The 18,621-nt window shown below is 38.1% G+C and overlaps 1 protein-coding gene across 8 annotated transcripts in view; it reads left to right on the top strand.

Moving 5' to 3' along the window:
- The window catches only part of PATJ (PATJ crumbs cell polarity complex component), a 373,536-nt gene that overhangs the window by 60,898 nt on the left and 294,017 nt on the right, over positions 1 to 18,621 (top strand). For all 8 annotated transcript variants that reach the window (XM_032302603.1, XM_032302602.1, XM_032302601.1 and 5 more), the window contains exons 15-17: positions 3,615 to 3,749; positions 10,049 to 10,210; positions 14,056 to 14,187. In XM_032302603.1, coding sequence (XP_032158494.1) covers positions 3,615 to 3,749; positions 10,049 to 10,210; positions 14,056 to 14,187 — 429 coding nt within the window. The remainder of the gene's footprint in view (positions 1 to 3,614; positions 3,750 to 10,048; positions 10,211 to 14,055; positions 14,188 to 18,621) is intronic.

The following is an 18,621-nucleotide window of genomic DNA, read 5'->3' as shown; positions in this document are numbered from 1 at the left end:
TTTCCTTGTATCTTTTACTTGTCACATCGGGATCATGAAAACCCTGCTGATCATTAACTTTGTCAATTTAAATAGGACCCCTTGCAAAGCGCATTGAATAAGCATCAGTAAAGCATAACATGGAATGTGTGTGAAGGCATCAATCACCTGTCTGTTGCACCCACTCCTGTCATTTTAGTACTTTCTGCTCTCTAAGAACTCAGAAAACGGAAGGGGTGGACAACTGAAAGAGACAGATGAAACGGTTGATTTGTTGAGTTGCTAAATGCAGCTGGGACAGGTAATTAAACAGTCCTGCTCCCGCAGAGGAGCCTGCAGCAATGTAACATGAAGTCTCGAAAACCAGCTGTACTCCAATTTGGATACAGAACTAATATTAGGTAGGCTTCTCGCAGATTGACAGATTTCGTAAACATCATTTCTGGCTTATTTGTTCAGCGTGATTAAAGATGGAGCATGTGTGTCTTGTTCATGGTTTAAGTTTCTGGGGAGCATGTGCTGTTTATAGATATCTGGGAGCATCGCCTACGAGGATATAGGCCTGTATCTGGAAGGCAAAGGATTCCATGGGTGATCTTCTCCTGCTCTTCTCTGCTCCTCTTCTCTGCTCCAGCCCATTCCTCCTGTTGCTTGGATATGGTGGGGAATGGAGTCAGCTACATAAATAGGTCAGGATTAGGAAGAGGGGGCTGAATGGGGAAATTGAATCAGTTCCCTCCTTAATCCTTTTATTTTTTATGGGGGCATATTTCTATGTAAGTAGCAATAGTCTGTATGTACAGCAGTGTCCTTGTTTTAATTTCGGCACCTCTATGCAGAAATTGCTACCGCCATATTACTGGTTGCTCGAATAAAAATTTAGCAATTACCTTTCTCATTGACATTCTACAAGCAGCCCCCTCGCAGGCTTTTTGTAGGGCTGATTTTGTCTTACTTTCAGTTTTACCACAAATGTCCCCATCTCTGGGAAATCTACCCTGCCCAACTTTTCAAAATGACCTTCACCAGTCATGTGTGGTATCTTGGCCCAGATTCATTCCTGCATAGCAACTAGTAATAATTACAACTAATAATTGTTTGGTTTTCACTTGTTTGTTGGTGAATTTTTTTGGTTGTTCTTAAAGATTGATTGATTGATTTGAGACAGAGATTGAAAGAGTGTGAGCTGGGGAAGAGGCAGAGGGAGAGAATCTCAGACTCCCCGCGGAGCAGAGAGTCATCTCAAACATGACCCTGAGATCTTGACTCGAGCTGAAATCAAGAGTCAGATGCTGGTGGCTCAGTGACAGATTTTGAATACTTTTTTTTTTTTTTTAAAGATTTTATTTATTTATTTGACAGAGAGAGAGATCACAAATAGGCAGAGAGACAGACAGACAGAGAGATGAGGAGAAGCAGGCTCCCTGCTGAGCAGAGAGCCCCATGCAGGACTCGATCCCAGGCCCCTGGGATCATGACCTGAGCCGAAGGCAGAGGCTTAACCCACTGAGCCACCCAGGCGCCCCAGATTTTGAATACTTTTGACATTTACTTTTAATATCATTTAATTGTAGTTGTACAGCATTTAATTTTTAGTGATGGCTACATTTAACAGCAAACTTGCAGAATTCCTGAAGATTGAGCAGTCTGTTCTCGCAAGCAGTCTTCATACCACTGGAGACGACCTACGGGTGGACTCCCTGACCACTGACCACTGACCACTGCCCCAGTGTTTGCCTCATAAACAGAGGAAGGGAGAGAGTCGGCAAACATGGGTGGGTTAGTCCTTATTACAGAAAAATTTCTCTGAGAGTTGTTATTTAACCTTTTACTACTGAAGAAAGACTAAAAAAGAAAAACAAAAACAAAAACCCCACCACCACCAACATTAATAATAAGGGAACTGATATCTTCTGGGTTTGATATGCATGGTTGGGTACAGTGACTCAGAAAGAGGATAGGGGACCGCAGTGATAAAGAAATCACAGAGAGGGAACAAGAGTAAAAACAATGCTAACCTTCCATTTAGAGTGCTAGAACATCTTACTGCCAGACGTGGTGGTGGAATCTGAAGAAGTTGGTGGTCAAGAGCACTTAACTTTCAGAAAGTTAGCCCAGAGCCAGAAATCCCTCATGCCTGTTTTAAGTCATTAAGGTCTTGGTGTGCTAGACTGCTTGTCCTTCCCATTTGTCTGTATGTATACGGTGGGAAGGAAATGAGCCGTAGATGGTGCCTAAAGCCTGTAGAACTCTGGGGACCCAGAGCAGATGACTAAGGGGAGGTGACAAGCTCAGAGATAAGGGGTCACAGGGAATAGGAAATATGAAGGAAAGAACTATATTGTGCATACATTGCCATGCTGTATAGGGTTTTCTCCTTATTTAATATATAGTTAGAGGTGGACCTGGTATTTTATTTTATTTATTTTTTTGAAGATTTTATTTATTTGACACAGAGAGAGATCACAAGTAGACAGAGAGGCAGGCAGAGAGAGAGGGGGAGGCAGGCTCCCTGCTGAGCAGAGAGCTTGATGCAGGGCTCGATCCCCAGACCCTGAGATCATGACCTGAGCCGAAGGCAGAGACTTAACCCACTGAGCCACCCAGGTGCCCCAAGGGTCTGGTATTTTAGATAAATAAATTATTGATATAGGACATATGAATCATAATTAGTAAGTACCATTAACCATATTTGAGTTTATATAGCCACAATGATAAATCATGAGCTCCATCTTTAAAAGTCAAGGGAGTAGAGTTTGGTGAGTGCGTTTGTCCTTTACAGCCAACAACACCAAGTCTCATCTCTTTATTTTGACATGGGCTAGAGTTTCTTAATCCTTGACTTATAGCTGAGCCCATAGGAATCCTTCTAAGCCACCAACATCAATCCTAGGATGGAATAATGATTGCCTTCCTTATTACATAGCCACCCTCCCCTACCTGGAAATTGTTCTCACTTAAGTTGGTGAGATGGAAAAGGAGTTCTTGAGTGAGGGATCATTCTCATAGCTTAGTTTTAAAAAACTGTTTAATGAGTCCATGTTTAGTGCCTGGTACTATTGTAGGGTCTGAAGTTACAGAGAGAAGATAAAGACTTTGCACTTAAGCAGGGGGAACAATCAAGAAAATAGAAATTCTAGGCACAGTAGGTTATGAGCTGTGATGGAGATCTATACAAGGTGGCCTTGGACCCCAAACAGAGGGACATTAACTCAGATATCAAGAAGGACTTCCTGGAAGTAACATTGCCTCGGTATTAAGTGAGTGGAAATTAGGTAATAAAGAGGAACTCGAATGTTCTGGGAGATGGATAGCCTTGCAGAAAAATAAAACCTGGAATCCATACTGGGAACTATAAGAAGTTTGGAATACTTGATGCTTAGAATCGAAGGCAGGACTTTGTACATCTGTGTGTCCATCCCTAAGGAATCTGAAAGGAAAAGAGGAGTGAGAGCAAGAAGACAAATTATTCATATTTTATTGGTGGCTAGTTTCCCCATTATTGCCCTCTATTGGGATCTTGATGATCTGACTCAAGAGGTGGGGTTTTCATGTCAAAATAATACTTGATGGAGGATTAACAGTTGGATATGTCCTTGTCAGATTTGATGTTGTTGCTTTGTGTTTTGATACAGCTGCTGCCCATTCACACTCTGAGGCTTGGCATGGAAGTGGATTCCTTTGATGGGCACCATTATATCTCTTCAGTTGCTCCAGGTGGTCCTGTTGATACACTGAACCTCCTGCAGCCAGAAGATGAACTTCTTGAGGTAAAATTCGTGAGAGATTAAAAAAAAAAACACAGGACAGGAATTTCTGAGTTGTAGGAAAATGTATTTTTACCAGAAATTCACTGAATTACATTACCGCCAATATAATGTGAACTACTTATATTGAAAAATACTTGGCGACTATCTTTTCAAGTGTATAACATAGTATTGTTAATGATAGTCCCCAAGTTACTTTAAGAATAGATCTTAAATGTTCTTACCATACACACACACACACACACACCCCACACACAAAATGGTAACCATGTAGGGCAATGCCTGTGTTAACTAACTTCATTGTGAGAATATTTCACAGTATAGATGTAGTTCAAATCATCACATTATATACCTTAAACTTACACAATGTTATGTGTCAATTTTATCTCAATAAAACTGGAGAAAATGAAATAAAATGAAGGTAGAGAAGAATACAGCCTATGTAATGATAAAAGAAAATAGATAATGGGTTTGAGTTCATTTTTCCTATCTTTTGGGACTCCTGAGACTTTATTTTGCTTGCTTATTTAAGTGATTGAGAAAGGAGCTAATGTCCTGTTATAGTTTGATAACATAATTGGGATTTTTTTAAGCAAAATTCTTTTCTAAGAGATGAATCCCTACCCCTTGTTTGCAGCATGTAGTCACATTCACCTACAGGTTTTATGGTTATTTCTAATAAGAATTAGGCTAGCTGGGTGACCTCAGGCTTATGTATTATTGACTGGTATTCAGATTGTCTCCTTGGGACTCACATCCCAACATGGCAGCCTCTGTGGGCTCACTCAAGCTCCCCAGCCTGTCTTCAGCTAGAACAATTCTAGAGCACTTCTGCTTTGACATGACCTTCTTGAGATATTTTGTTAGATTGGACAGTCCCAGAGCTAACATAAACAAACACACAAACAACAATGAAGCTGCTAATTTTACAGACAGGAAAATAAGGCACTGATTTTTCCCCAACGTTATATACTCCTAGCATGATGACTTTAGTTCATGTTTTCTACTTCCCGCTTCACTGTTTTTCCCAAATACACTACTTCCGAAGCCCCTCAAAAAAATAAATGTGGAGAATGGTCATACTTAAAGAAGGCTATGTAAAAGAGGGTTCTGCCATGAGTTAGGAACCACAAGAAGCTCTAACTTGGGTTTAATAGACTCAACCTCATAGCCTTAGCCAAGGTTTGACTCCCATGGGCCTTGACTGTAGAGATGTCTTTCTAAAATTGATGTTTACTCAAAGTGAAATGACGAGGATAGCAAATAGGGTTGTTGTTGGGTGCAGCTGCATTTTTGAGCAGTGTCTGGCCACCTAGAGAACTATGTTGAAAATTCTAGGCTGACTTTTGAGGTCAGAGGGAAAGCTGCTATGACTGGTTGTTAAATTTTATCAAAAGCATAAGAGGGCAAGATGTGGGAGTCCCGTTTTAATCTCTAGTAAGTGGCTTATTTTTAGAAGTGCTCAAGGAATCCTACTGGGATTCTTATTGTGGAATAATACGTTTAGGTTTTACTACATGACTTAGGCTTTTCTTTTGTTTTGGTTTTTGTTTATTATTTTGGTTTTGGTACTGAGATCATATCTTTCTCTTTCGATTGTCAGGGCACATTTGTAGCTTTATGGATATCACAGATAATAATCTGTAGATTGGAGAGCATTTCTATAATGTGTAGTTTTTAGGTATTGAGAAAGGAGATATTTTTGTTTGGAGAGAAGTGGAATTAGTAAAAACCAGTTTGATTCTCTCTTTTTTGTGTGTGAAAAATATACATAGATGGTACTGTGTACCTGAAACTGAACATGGTCTATCCACTACCATTTTTTGTTGTTGTTAACTTTAGATATTTTTTTTTTTTTTTGGACAAGACAGAGATCACAAGTAGGCTGAGAGGCAGGCAGAGAGAGAGGGAAGGAAGCAGGCTTCCCGCTGAGCAGAGAGCCCAATTCGGGGCTCGATCCCAGGACCCTGGGATCATGACCTAAGCCAAAGGCAGAGGTTTTAACCCACTGAGCCACTCAAGGGCCCCTATCCACTACAATTTTTAAAAATTTTAATTTCAGCATAGTTAACATATGGTGTTCTGTTAACTACAATTAAAAAATAATAAAATACTTTTTCTCCAAGAAAAAATAAGCATACATAACATAGAATTACCATCTTAACCGTTTTTATTGTATGATCAGTGGCATGAAGGATGATTCAGGGACTAGTATGTGGTAGATGAGAAAGCATTAGTGGCAAATATAGAGGAAGTGTGCATTGACCCCGGCTATCAGCTGAGTCCTCTGTTCTTCAGCCAAGACTAGGATCCTGTGGGCCTTCAATCTTGTAAGAGAACGTGGTATAATAAGTAGTATACTCTAATTCTTAAGTATAGATTTCTGGTGGAAACACTGGAGATAGGGAGCGAAGCAAAGGCTTGAAGTCAGAAGAGCTGCCTCTGCCTTTGAATTTGCCACAGCTTCACAGTGTGTCTTCTGACACGTCACTCAGCTGTTGTGAGAGTTGTTTTTTCATCAGTAGAGGCCTGCCTCACTATGTTTTTGTGACCATCTAGTGGAATATCATCAACGTAAACTTTATCTTTAAGATTTTATTTATCTATTTGAGAGAGCGAGTATGTAAGCTGAGGGGTGAGAGTGTGTAAGCAGAGAGAAGCAGAGGGGGGAGGGGGAAAAACTCTCCCGCAGATTCCATGCTGAGCATGGGGCCTGACCCAGGGCCCGATTTCACGACCCTGAGATCACGACCTGAGCCGACACCGACAGTGCTTAATGACTGAGTCATCCAGGTGTCCCTTAAACTTTATTTTAACACACAGAGTGTTTTATTAGTTTCAGACATACAGTAATAGTGATTCAGCAATTCATACATCACCCTGTGCTCATCACAACAAGTGCCCTCCTTAATCCCCTTTACCTATTTCACCCATCCTCCCACCCACCTCCCCTCCAGTAACCCTCAGTCCTCTGTAATTAAGGGTCTCTTTCTTGATTTATCTCTTTTTTCCCCTTTCCTTGTTCATTTTGTTTCTTTAATTCCACAAGCAAAAATTGTATGGTATTGTCTTTCTCTGACTTATTTTGCTTGACATTATACTCGCTAGCTGCATCCATGTCATTGCAAATGGTTTGGTTCCATTCTTTTTTATGGCTGAATAATACTGCTGTGTGTGTGTGTGCATGTGTACCGCATCGTCTTTATGCATTCCATTCATCAGTCGATGGACCCTTGGGCTGCTTCCATAATTTGACTGTTGAAAATAATGCTGCTATAAACACTGAGATACATCTGTCTCCTTAAATTAGTGTTTTTGTATTTTTTGGGTAAATACCCAGGACTGTGATTATTGGATTGTAGGGTAGTTCTATTTTTAACTTTTTTTTTTTTTTAAGATTTTATTTATTTATTTGACAGACAGCGATCACAAGTAGGCAGAGAGGCAGGCAGAGAGAGAGGGAGAGGCAGGCTCCCCGCTGAGCAGAGAGTCCGATGTGGGGCTTGATCCCAGGACCCTGGGATCATGACCTGAGCCAAAGGCAGAGGCTCTAACCTACTGAGCCACCGAGGTGCCCCTATTTTTAAGTTTTTGATGAACCTCCATACTGTTTTCCAGAGTGGCTGCACTCATCCATGTAAACTTTAAAGCGTTATCTCACTGTGCGATCTTGGCAGTATTATTACTGTAAAAAGGCATAAACAGTCTAAGGAGGATTGAATGAGGTAATGTGGTGGGACAGTACTTGTACAGTGTTATGAACTCTGCAAATGTGTATGTGTGTGTGTGCTTTCTAATCACAAAGTCTGAATAATTGAGACTTGATAGCTCTTAAGAGGGTCTCCAGTTGGAGGGCCTAGAAATACTGTGAACTCTAAAATAAAAATTGGCTTATTCTGAATAGTCAAATATGGATATAGAAAAATCTCTCTAAAGTTAGCCAAATAAACTCCTGAACCTAAAAAGTATCTGTGTGTGTGTGTGTGTGTGTGTGTGTACTCCTTAGAACTTAAAATCAGAAACACAAATACGCTCTGGCGGTAGAACATTGTGCCAAGTCTCAGCCCAGAGCAGCTATTTACAGCAGCCATAAATCCTCTTAGATAGGAGTTGGTAATGGGAAACATGACCAATCCCTTTAACAGTAGAGAGCAGTGAGGAGGACTACCAGGCACTGCTATAATAATTGGAGACAATTCAAATGAATAAATAATGAGCTAAATAAATATTTAAATGTACTCCAAGATAAAAACCTGAAAAGTGATTTTCTAATTTGTTGAAGTACTGTGAAACACAAACTAAGACTTGCATATGGGGTAGAATTCTTGGCTTTGGTTATATCTGCTTGCTTGCTTCTCGGTATAGGGTACTGTGCATGTGGGTGATTTGAGAACTTGCTCTGTCTGTGGCACCCATTGGCACTGGGGACATGATGTGGCCAGTGAAGGTTGACTTTCAGTTCTTCCAAAGGAAAAACATTTATCAGCTGCTAAACTTGCAGTCCCCCAGATCCCTTTCATCCGTCAGAAAGTCTTGGGAGACGATCCTGACTTTTCCACTAGGACCAGCTCCCTGAAGCACATATGGGTCTGTTTACTCAGTGGTGATACCTCTGTAAATAATTAAGAGGCAGAGAGATGGTGTCTGGCCTGACGGCTAAGTGCTTGGATTTGTGGGCCCAAGAGTGGCTCCCAGGGATCATTGACTTTGGGCTCAGGTCGCTGCCTCTGAGATGCTTGCAAAACCCACAATGCTGTATTCTCTGAGAAGGACAGATTTTGTGCACAGGTTTCTCCCAGGAAAGTCAGCCCCACCAGTGATCTGGATATTAGCACGACACCTGTCAGAAATTGATGCCAGCCCAGAAATACCTTTACAACTAATAATGCCACTGAACGCTCCCAGGAAGGTAGGAGTCAGGTGGGAAAAGACTGGTTCATGCCTGGATTATGTTCATGCCTCAGCTTTTGGGGAGTTGCAGGCAGATCAGTTTTTAGTGGTGTTGAGTCAGAACTGAGAGAGCTTCTGGAGCTTAAGTCACATAGATAAAAAATTAGAATAGGTTAATCTTTCTAAATCATCTTTGGTGCAAAAATACTATTCCTGTGCACTAAAACATAAAACTTAGATAATTTCACGGTGATAAGCACTAAGCATTAGGAGTAGTTAGTTATCATTTTGTCCTTTTAAGCATTTGGAACACACGTCTAACGGTTTGAAAACTGACACACCTCCGATAGTTGACCTATAGTTGACGGCTGTGTGAGCAGAACATGTAACAATAGAATGGATTTACATATATTTATTTTTGATAGATACTTTTTCTAGGATGGTCTTAAGCATCAGAGAGGGAGAAAAACCATGAGAGACTCTCAACTCTAGGAAACAAACTGAGGGATGCCGGAGGGGAGGTTCGTGGGGGGATGGGATAGCTAGGTGCCTGGCATTAAGGAGGGCATGTGATGTGATGAGCACTGGGTGTGACATGTGACCGATGAATTATTGAACACTATATCTGAAACCAATGATGTGCTATATGTTGGCTAATTGAATGTAGATTTAAAAAAAAGTTTATAGCATATGAAAGAAAATTGTGAAAAATGATGCTAAATTTTGACAGTTGAGTATCCTAGATTTTGTTACCTACACATTGTAAATTGAGTGGTTTTTAATTACAGCCTTAAAATTAGTGTTGATATCTACAGTGATATTTTTATAAAATGAAAAAAGTAAAAGGAGGTGGTCCCAGGAAGGCTAGCAATGATATTTAGTGTATTTAAGGAGAGATGTGTAGAAGTAGATGAGAGAATTCAAGAGTTGGAGGGTAGAAAAGAGAAATCATGGAGGTGTGAGAAATTAGATCACTTGTAATCTGCGCACGTCTTAAACTTTCTTCACTAAATTCAATAAAGGTTTAGCCTAAATTTTTATACATTTGATTTCTAGTCTTTTTAGTTACTACTAAAATAATGTGGTTATGTTTGGACCCTTTGTGGGGAAAATAAAATCTGTTTTTTTTTTTTTTTTAAAGATTTTATTTATTTATTTGACAGTAGATGGAGAGGCAGGCAGAGAGAGAGAGAGAGAGGGAAGCAGGCTCCTTGCTGAGCAGAGAGCCCGATGCGGGACTCGATCCCAGGACCCTGAGATCATGACCTGAGCCGAAGGCAGCGGCCTAAACCACTGAGCCACCCAGGCGCCCCAATAAAATCTGTTTTTATTTGGGTAGATCCATGTGAGCATGGGACTTTGGTTTTTTCCTCCAGGGCTGCTCAATTCTGACTTCTCCCTTGTCTTTCTAGGTCAATGGTGTGCAACTGTATGGGAAGTCTCGCCGAGAAGCAGTGTCTTTTCTCAAAGAGGTGCCTCCTCCCTTTACCTTGGTTTGCTGTCGACGACTGTTTGATGATGAAGCTTCTGTGGATGAACCAAGGACCACTGAAGCCCCTCTTTCCAAGATGGAGGTACTAATGGAATATTCTATGGTTCCCACAGGAACGAGATTCATCAAGAATGCCCTGATGAGTGTGTTTGGATATGAAAGGAGGGGAGAATTTTCTATCTTTTGACTGTAGTAGCACTCAAAGGCAATAATACCTAGCTTTACAAACCGTTACTTTTCATTTCACATCATAAAACTTTCATTCTTCTTCTTCTTCTACTAGAAATGTTGGTGACATTAATGTGCATGCATTATTATTTTAGAAAACCTTTTTTTAGTAATTTCCTGGGCTCATTACTTTAGGCTCCCAGTTCAACTCAGTTCACCTTAAGTTTAAGATGTTGGTGAGTGTTGAATATCTAATGGACTTCCCTTTTTCAGAGCCTTAGAAATATGAAGATCTATGACCAATTTCGAAGTGAGTAAAAATTGCTGTAAAAGCCTTCAGAAGGTCAGAGAATAAAATAACATTTTCTGTGCTCTTGGTACACTTCTTTTTTTTTTTTTTTTTTTTAAAGAATATTGTGATTATGTAAACAGTTTTAAGCACGTGCTTTGCCATCTTATGCCAATTGAACCTCATCTTTTATGCCGCTTCCCTACCCTACCCTACCCCCCCTTTCCAGCCCCTTACGGATTATAATTCCTTAATACCAGTTCAGTTTATTCATTTATTTTTTTAAAGAGTTTATTTATTTGACAGAGTACAAGCAGGGGAAGCAGCAGAGGAAAAAGGGAGAAGCAGACTCCCCGCTGAGCAAGGATTCCCAATCTGGGGCTCAATCCCAGGACTCTGGGATCATGACCTGAGCTGAAGGCAGACCCTTAACCAACTGAGCCACCCAGGCACCCCATTAACACCAGTTTAGATGCACAGAGCCTTCCGTTTCCTTGCCTGTAGTCTGAGTTTCAAGATAATCGTGCCTCTACCACTTAATGATTGCGAACTTGACTTCCTGTTCATAGTCTTTCTTTTTTTTTTTTTTAAGATTTATTTATTTGACAGAGAGAGATCACAAGTAGGCAGGGAGGCAGGCACAGAGAAGGGGAAGAAGGCTCCCCGCTGAGCAGGGAGCCCAATGCAGAGCTCGATCCCAGGATCCTGAGATCATGACCTGAGCTGAAGGCAGAGGCTTAACCCAATGAGCCACCCAGGCTCCATATTCTTTCTTTGAAAATTGGGGATACTTTTAGTCCTTCCTGCCCTCCTCAGTTTGTACAAGAAGGATATGAAGTAATAGGTGCCCAACTGTTAGTGCAGTGCCTTGCCCATGAGAAGTGCTCAGGAGAGGTCTCCTATAGCTCTTGACTCTCCAGTCCAGCTGTCTTTGTTTCTTGATCTCCTGAAGTATATAAGAGTCTAGCCCTGACTCAGGGTCACAGATACTTTATGTGTATTAAGCTGGCTTTTGCAAGAAAACTTACCCCGTGAGCAGAGTCATATCTTAAAATTATTTTGTCTCTCAGAGTGTTTCTATTCTATACTGGGTGTATAGGAATTGTTTAGTCCTTTATTATTGAGAATCTTTTTTTTTTTTTTTCTTAATGTTTATCTTTGGTAAAACATATTTCAAGGAAGGATCTTGAAAATCACTTTTGTGATTCTTAGTACCTTTACTAAAATTCAATGTGCATGAGGGCTTACCTCTAAAGATTGATAAAATACCTTTAATCTAATCTTACAGGGTGTGTAAATCACCCAGCTTGCTGACTCAATGCTCCCATCAGTCATCCTTTACCACAATGGGTAAACAACAGCTTTGAATTATTCTAAATGTCAACCTTGCTGCCCATTAGTTGATTGCTTTCCATTTTGTAAATACAGGAGTTATGCACAATTGATTGTATCAAAGTGATATATCTGAGGTTGGAGTATAATATATATATATCTTGTATGCCTTGAAATTTTTATAAACTTAGGTTTTATAAGTATGTGTAGTTTCTCAAAATCCTGGCTTTCTTTTGTGTCTTTCTTTCTTTCTTTTTTTTTCCCCCCCAATTTATCCCCATTTCATCTTAGGTTCTTAAACCTTATCTGGTTAGGCAGCTCAGCCAAAATTCTAATGCTTATTACTCAGTGAGGTTATTAAATGCCCCAGTAAAACATCAATCATATTGTATTAGCTATAGGAACTTTACTTTTTATTGGAAGGTATAATGTTTTCTTTATGAATATCATTTCCTCACATCAGGCTGATATATACAAAGGTTATTGATCCAGAACATCCCCCTAATTTCAAGTTTTGTAATTCAGAAACCCAGAAATTGTTACCACCTTTAGACTCAATCCACCCTGGATTGAGTATTGACTTTCCATGTCCTGTGGGGACAGTTTTGAGATCTGGACCAACCCTAATTTTAAAAATGTTTTTGTACTTGCTGTGGTGCTTTACTCTTCCATATTAGAAGGGTCCCTCCTTTTGATTTCATTAAATGGGTTTTCTTACGCAAGTCACTCAAAATTAAGTTCCTAGGAATGATGCACTTTGATTTTATTTACTGAGAGCACCCAGACTTTTAAGAAGGCTACTTGTAAAAATTATTATTTAGCCTGTAATTTTATTTTAAAAGTTCTAAGCGGTGCGCCTGGGTGGCTTTGTCGGGTAAACATCTGCCTTTGGCTCAGGTCATGATCTCAGGGTCCTGTGATCGGGTCCCATGTTTGGCTCCCTGCTTGGTGGTATGTCTGCTTCTCCCTCTGCCTCTGCCCCTCCCCCTGCTTGTGTTTTCTCTCTCGTTCCTGCTCTCTCTCAAACAAATAAGATCTTTACAGAAAAAAAATTCCCAAGGGATATGCAGTCAAAGATGGATGATTTGTTAATGTTTTGGAAAAATATGTATCAAGCGCTGACTCTGAGCCAGGATCTATTGTGGACTGAGTGGATAGCTATTGGTAAACCCCATGGTAGCCCACACAGGGTTTCCATTCTAGCCTGTCATTTTGTTAGTTGCTAGGGTTGCAAAGAAAATGAAGATAATCTTTGTGCTTCAAACAGAAGTTCACAGTATTTTGAGGACAATAAATCATATGAACACACAATATAGTGCTATAAGTAGTGCTAAAAACTGAAGGTTGAAGCAGCTCTTCTTCTGTGTAGGCGACTCACTGACTCAATGTCATTTAGCTTCCTAGAATTCCCCATAGCAGTGACTCTCCCTGAAAGGAGCGCGGAGCCTAGAATGGGAGTTCGGAGGTATGAAGTCAAGGAAAATAACCAAGGACTATTGAATAGTTTTGCTAACTTACGTCCTCCAAGATGAGATTTTCATTATTTCAAGTTGGTGATTTTTTTTTTTTTAAACCAGTTTTTAGACTTAGACGATTCCCAAGGACTTAGATTTTTTCCACTTTATTTTTCTAGTGAAGTTTTTCTTGAAAACCTCTAGGAGCCAACAGAAGTGGTTTCTTTTGTGTCTTGTCCTATCCTCTCTCTGTTGCCATCTTTCTGTCTTTCACTGTAATTATAAATTCAGGTATTGCTACTTAAATATCTTATAAGCTTTGACTTTGTATGATTTTTTTTCATTTTTTTTCTTAAATTGCATATTTTTCCTTTTATGCTTCTAATGGGACTTATTGAAGTATAAGAGGTCAGTGTTAATATTTTGAACGAAACAAGTACTTTACATTTTAAAAAATCCAACTGTATGAACAGACTGCATTTTGAAGTACTTGAATTTTCATGACGGTCTTATACTAGAGTGTGTGTGCCCCAGTGCATGCCCTTATGAAAAGATTAAAAAGATAAAGTATGCATGCCAAAGAATTCCCAGTTGGAGAAGAAGCTGTGAGATTCCTGAGATGTTAATTCTTTCCAGAATTGAAAGGATAATGTTTTGAAGCATTTATCTTCTTTGGTGTTTCAGGCTGACCACAGTGTAGAAGTCGGTACTGAAGAAGATGATGATGGGGAATTAGCACTATGGTCTCCTGAAGTCAAGATTGTTGAACTAGTAAAAGATCATAAAGGCTTGGGATTCAGCATCCTGGATTACCAGGTATAAGAATCTATATTGAGTTTTTGAAGAGATTTGTTTTAAAGGTATGTGAAGTAGTAATTATTTAAGGCACCCACTAGGGAAAATAAAATGATTTGATATATAATTCTACCACCCAGAGACAGGTGTTATAACTACATTGTTACCTTTGCATTTGGTAGCTTTCCTAGTGAATAAAGTGGGGGGTGCTACAGTAATTGAACAGGGAGGGAAGCAATAGTTTTATGACCATGGATGCTTTTAGAGACTGAAGTTTGAAGAGTTTTTTTCATTTATATGGAGGGATTGTTTCTCCCATTTTTATTGAGATATATTTCGCATATCATAAAACTCATAAAATTCATGCATGTCAAACATGCTTTTTGGTTGTTTTTAGTATATTTGGAGTTGTGCAACCATCACCAAAGTCTAATTTTAGAACCCTTTCGTTACCCCAGAAAGAAACCCATCCACATTAGAGTTGTTCCCAACTCTTACTCTTCTCTCTCCCCTTCACACGAAGGTTTTTATTGTTTTGCTCATTGGTTGATCTCAATGAGCTTGATGAAGTAGAAATGTTCTTTATGAAATTATATATTTATATTTAACACAGACCATATACTATTTATGTATTTATGTGTACACCAATTACAGCTAATGTCACTAATGCATTTGGGGGGTTGTGTGTGAAAGATCACAATAGGACATCTGTATGTTGTATCAGTTTACTGGTTTACAGTATTTTTAGACCTTCTGATTATCATGGGGAATTTAAAACTGTTGGCAAAAAACCTCTTCACTTTTAAGATGCATATTTTAATACTTAGTGCTGCCTAAACACATTGTGGTTTAATAAAGCAAAATGTACTCTATCAAAGCACATAAAATGCCAAGTAGTATAAAAATCAATTTTTTAATATAATAAGGCATTCGGGAACAGATTAAAAGAAAAATACTTTGAGCATTATGTAAGAACATTAAATTCCATATTTAGGTAGTATGATTTAAGATTACTGAAATAGATTGTTCATTTTTGCTGGCATATTTCTGTGCCAGATAACTCTGTGTTATTAGAACTTTTCTTTGGAAATATTACTGAATTATGATTTGCTGATTGTAAATATTGTATATTTGGGGATATACTTTTATCAAGAAGTACCAATCCTGTAAGATTCCAGAAGTTTCTATATTGATTAATACAAGGGCATATAGGGGGATGGGGTAACTGGGTGATGGACATTAAGGAGGTCATATGATGTAATGAGCACTGGGTATTATATAAGACTAATGAATCACTGAGCTCTACTAATGAAACTATTTTAAAAAATTAAAAATTAAAAAAAACTATTAAAATATATAAGGGCATATAAAACAATTTTTAGGTACAATCTCAATTTTTCTTCCCCAATGTACCCGTATTATCTACCACATGATAAATGATAAATAAGTATTTGTAGAATGATTGAATAAAGTTTAGTTCAGCTAAAATTAACTGGAAGTGAATGAACGCATTCAATGAGGTTTTTTTTTTTAACTATTTTGATTATAGGATTTAGTTTAGAAAACTCTTTTCATATGAAGTATTAGATATTCAGCTGCATTTTCATTATGATTGGAATCTATATATGCATTCTTATATAATATAATGGTTGCTCTTACCCTCTTAAATGACATTATGTGCAAGTTTTATATTTTGAATATTTCCCATGTTAAAGCAGTGAAGTGCTTTAGAAATAAAAACAAAAGAAAAAGTTGAGAGTTCTTAAGAGTTTAAATTAACCTCTAGTTAACAGAAGAATTCTTTTATCAGTTCTGAGCTTTATACTTAAAAAAAAACAACAACAACATAGTTCCAAATATAGAAAAATTTTTTCTTCATTATACTCCTATAGGTATGCCTTGAGGCATACTTTGGTTTTTTAAAATTTTATTTTTTTATAAAATTTTAGGTTCTCCCCCCTACTCTTTATCTTCCTCATAACGATCATTACATAGACTGTTTCTGCACAAATTATATAAAGTAATTTTGCTGTAAAAGAAGTAATTTTGCCTTTGTGCTTCTCAGAGGACTGATAGAAAAATATTTCATTTCTGAAATGCTACTTTGATTCATATTAAAGCATTCAGTTTATTTACTTCTATAGCTAAACCTTGGAAGAAGAAACATTCAATCTTCAACTGAATTTTTTTCTTTAGTCAGTCTTAAATACATTTACTTATAATTGTATTCACATTTTTGCCATTTGTCAGTGGCATATAGAACTGTTAAACACTGTGACATTTAGATGACACATAAACATAATTTAAAATTTGGTTTTGGGCAAGTTAATTAATTGGTTATATTGTCCCTTGTTGTAATTAGGTAATAAATTCTAAAGTTCAAAATTTTTTCTTTTGCAAGGGCAGGTGCAGGTTTAGCAAAAGTCGTGAAAGGCCATGTTCCTGGCTATTAATGTATTTGATGCATCCTGTATGAATTTATTAGGTAGCTGAAGAGGGCCAATGCAGATCCACCCACATCCCCTATCTCCCCCTTAGCATATTTAGAGTAAGAATACTCTAGAAACATTTTGGCCACAGGGAGAAAGTTTTAGGAGAGTAGGAGAGCTTCCAGGTTGTAAAGGGCTGCATTAGCAGTGTTGAAGAGACTGAAAATTTACTTAGCAATATTAATTTCTCACTAACTCATTTTTCTCTAGATTAGTAAGAACTTCCTCAAGAACCTGACAAAATTACATACAGCATCTGTTTCATTGGTGCTTATGCAATTTCTTCATCTATAAAATGGGGATAATGTCTAGCTCAAAGGATTGTTGTGGATTAACTCAATTAATGTGTAAAGAAATGGGAAATGTTAACATTACTATGGGTGTGTGAATATTGATAATCATCCAGTTTAGAAAATAAACTAAGAAGTCTGGATATTGTCCTTGAAGGTATAGCCATACTGCAATATATTTGAACCCTATCAATTCTCAGCTATCTGGTTAGATTTGGAAAATTAGTAAGCAGATACTTTTGTTTAGTGAAATCTAAATTTAATTATAAAATTACATTCTAAAATGGAGCCAACTCCTGATAAACCATAGGTGAATTATGCAGTTTTGGATTATGGGCCGGCAGTTTGCTTTTCACATAAATTGAACTGAACCTTAGGGAAAGATAAGTGAGCAGCTAAAGGATCTTGAATTGGCCATGGAACTGTGGAGTGACTGGACAGGCAAAAGTCTGAAAATTCATTTTCATGAAAGGAATTTAAAATAGATTGGGACAAAGGAAAAGGAAAAAGCAGCAGGGAATCATATTTACTATAACCTAGTAAACTATGGTTTGTGCAGTTTTTGTGTTACAATAAATATGATTCAGGTTGTAAGCCACCTCATTAGATTTTAGGATAAGGTGATCATCACATTATTGGCTCTGATTTGAATGAAGATAGAACATTTATTAATCACAAATATTTCTAGGTATTGCTCCATGTAGTGGCTCGTTAATATCCTGCCCTATATGTGTGCTGTATTGGAAGGCTCGTTGGGGGCACCTGGGTGGCTCAGTGGGTTAAAACCTCTGCCTTCAGCTTAGGTCATGATCCTAGGGTCCTGGGATTGAGCACCACATCGGGCTCTCTGCTCAGGGTGGAGCCTGCTTCCCCCAACCCCTCTCTGGCCTGCCTCTCTGTCTACTTATGATCTCTGTCTGTCAAATAAATAAATAAATCTTTAAAAAAAAAAATAGAAGGCTCGTTGGTCACTATAATGTCATACCTTACAGGACAGTGTCATGGAAAACAGTGATGTACATAATTTATCAAGAACATGATTATTATGGCTTAACTATGTAATCTGTTTCTAAGCAATACAAGACTTCAGAAATTTGGTTATAACTTTCATAGTATAATTTCTTGCCAATTTCTAAATGTGGTTTTCATATTGTGCTTTAGTTCTTGTTGTCTTGATTATGTGTAATGTCTTTATTCCATGGAATATTACTAATACTAATTCTAATATTAACACTAAAACATACAAATTCAATACTAATAGCATAATAACATTTATTGAGTGTTTACAGTTTGCTGGCCACTGTTCTGATTGTTTTATGTATCCTTCACAAGAAGCCTGTGGAGCAGGTACTATTATTATTATCCTCATTTTTGAGGTGAGGAACATGAAGCACAGAGATGTTATGTAACTAGTCCTAGTTCACACAGCTAGTATCTGGCAGAACTACAATTTGAACTCAAGCAGTCAGCTCCCAGAATCTGTGCTTTTAACTACCACATTATGTTGCTCCTTTCCTCATGAGTGCATTTTATTACAGAAGATCTTTGTACTAAATTTATTATAGCAGATCTTCCTGTTTTTCCAGCTTGTAAAAAAAAATTCCGTATCTTAAGCACAAGCTGCTAGTTTTCTCATTTTTAATGCTTATGTGAAAGTTTAGTAAATATTAAAAATT

The sequence above is a fragment of the Mustela erminea genome, chromosome 10 (genome assembly GCF_009829155.1).
Source record: "Mustela erminea isolate mMusErm1 chromosome 10, mMusErm1.Pri, whole genome shotgun sequence".
NCBI lineage: Eukaryota > Metazoa > Chordata > Mammalia > Carnivora > Mustelidae > Mustela > Mustela erminea.
This window is presented reverse-complemented; position numbering and strand designations above follow the sequence as displayed.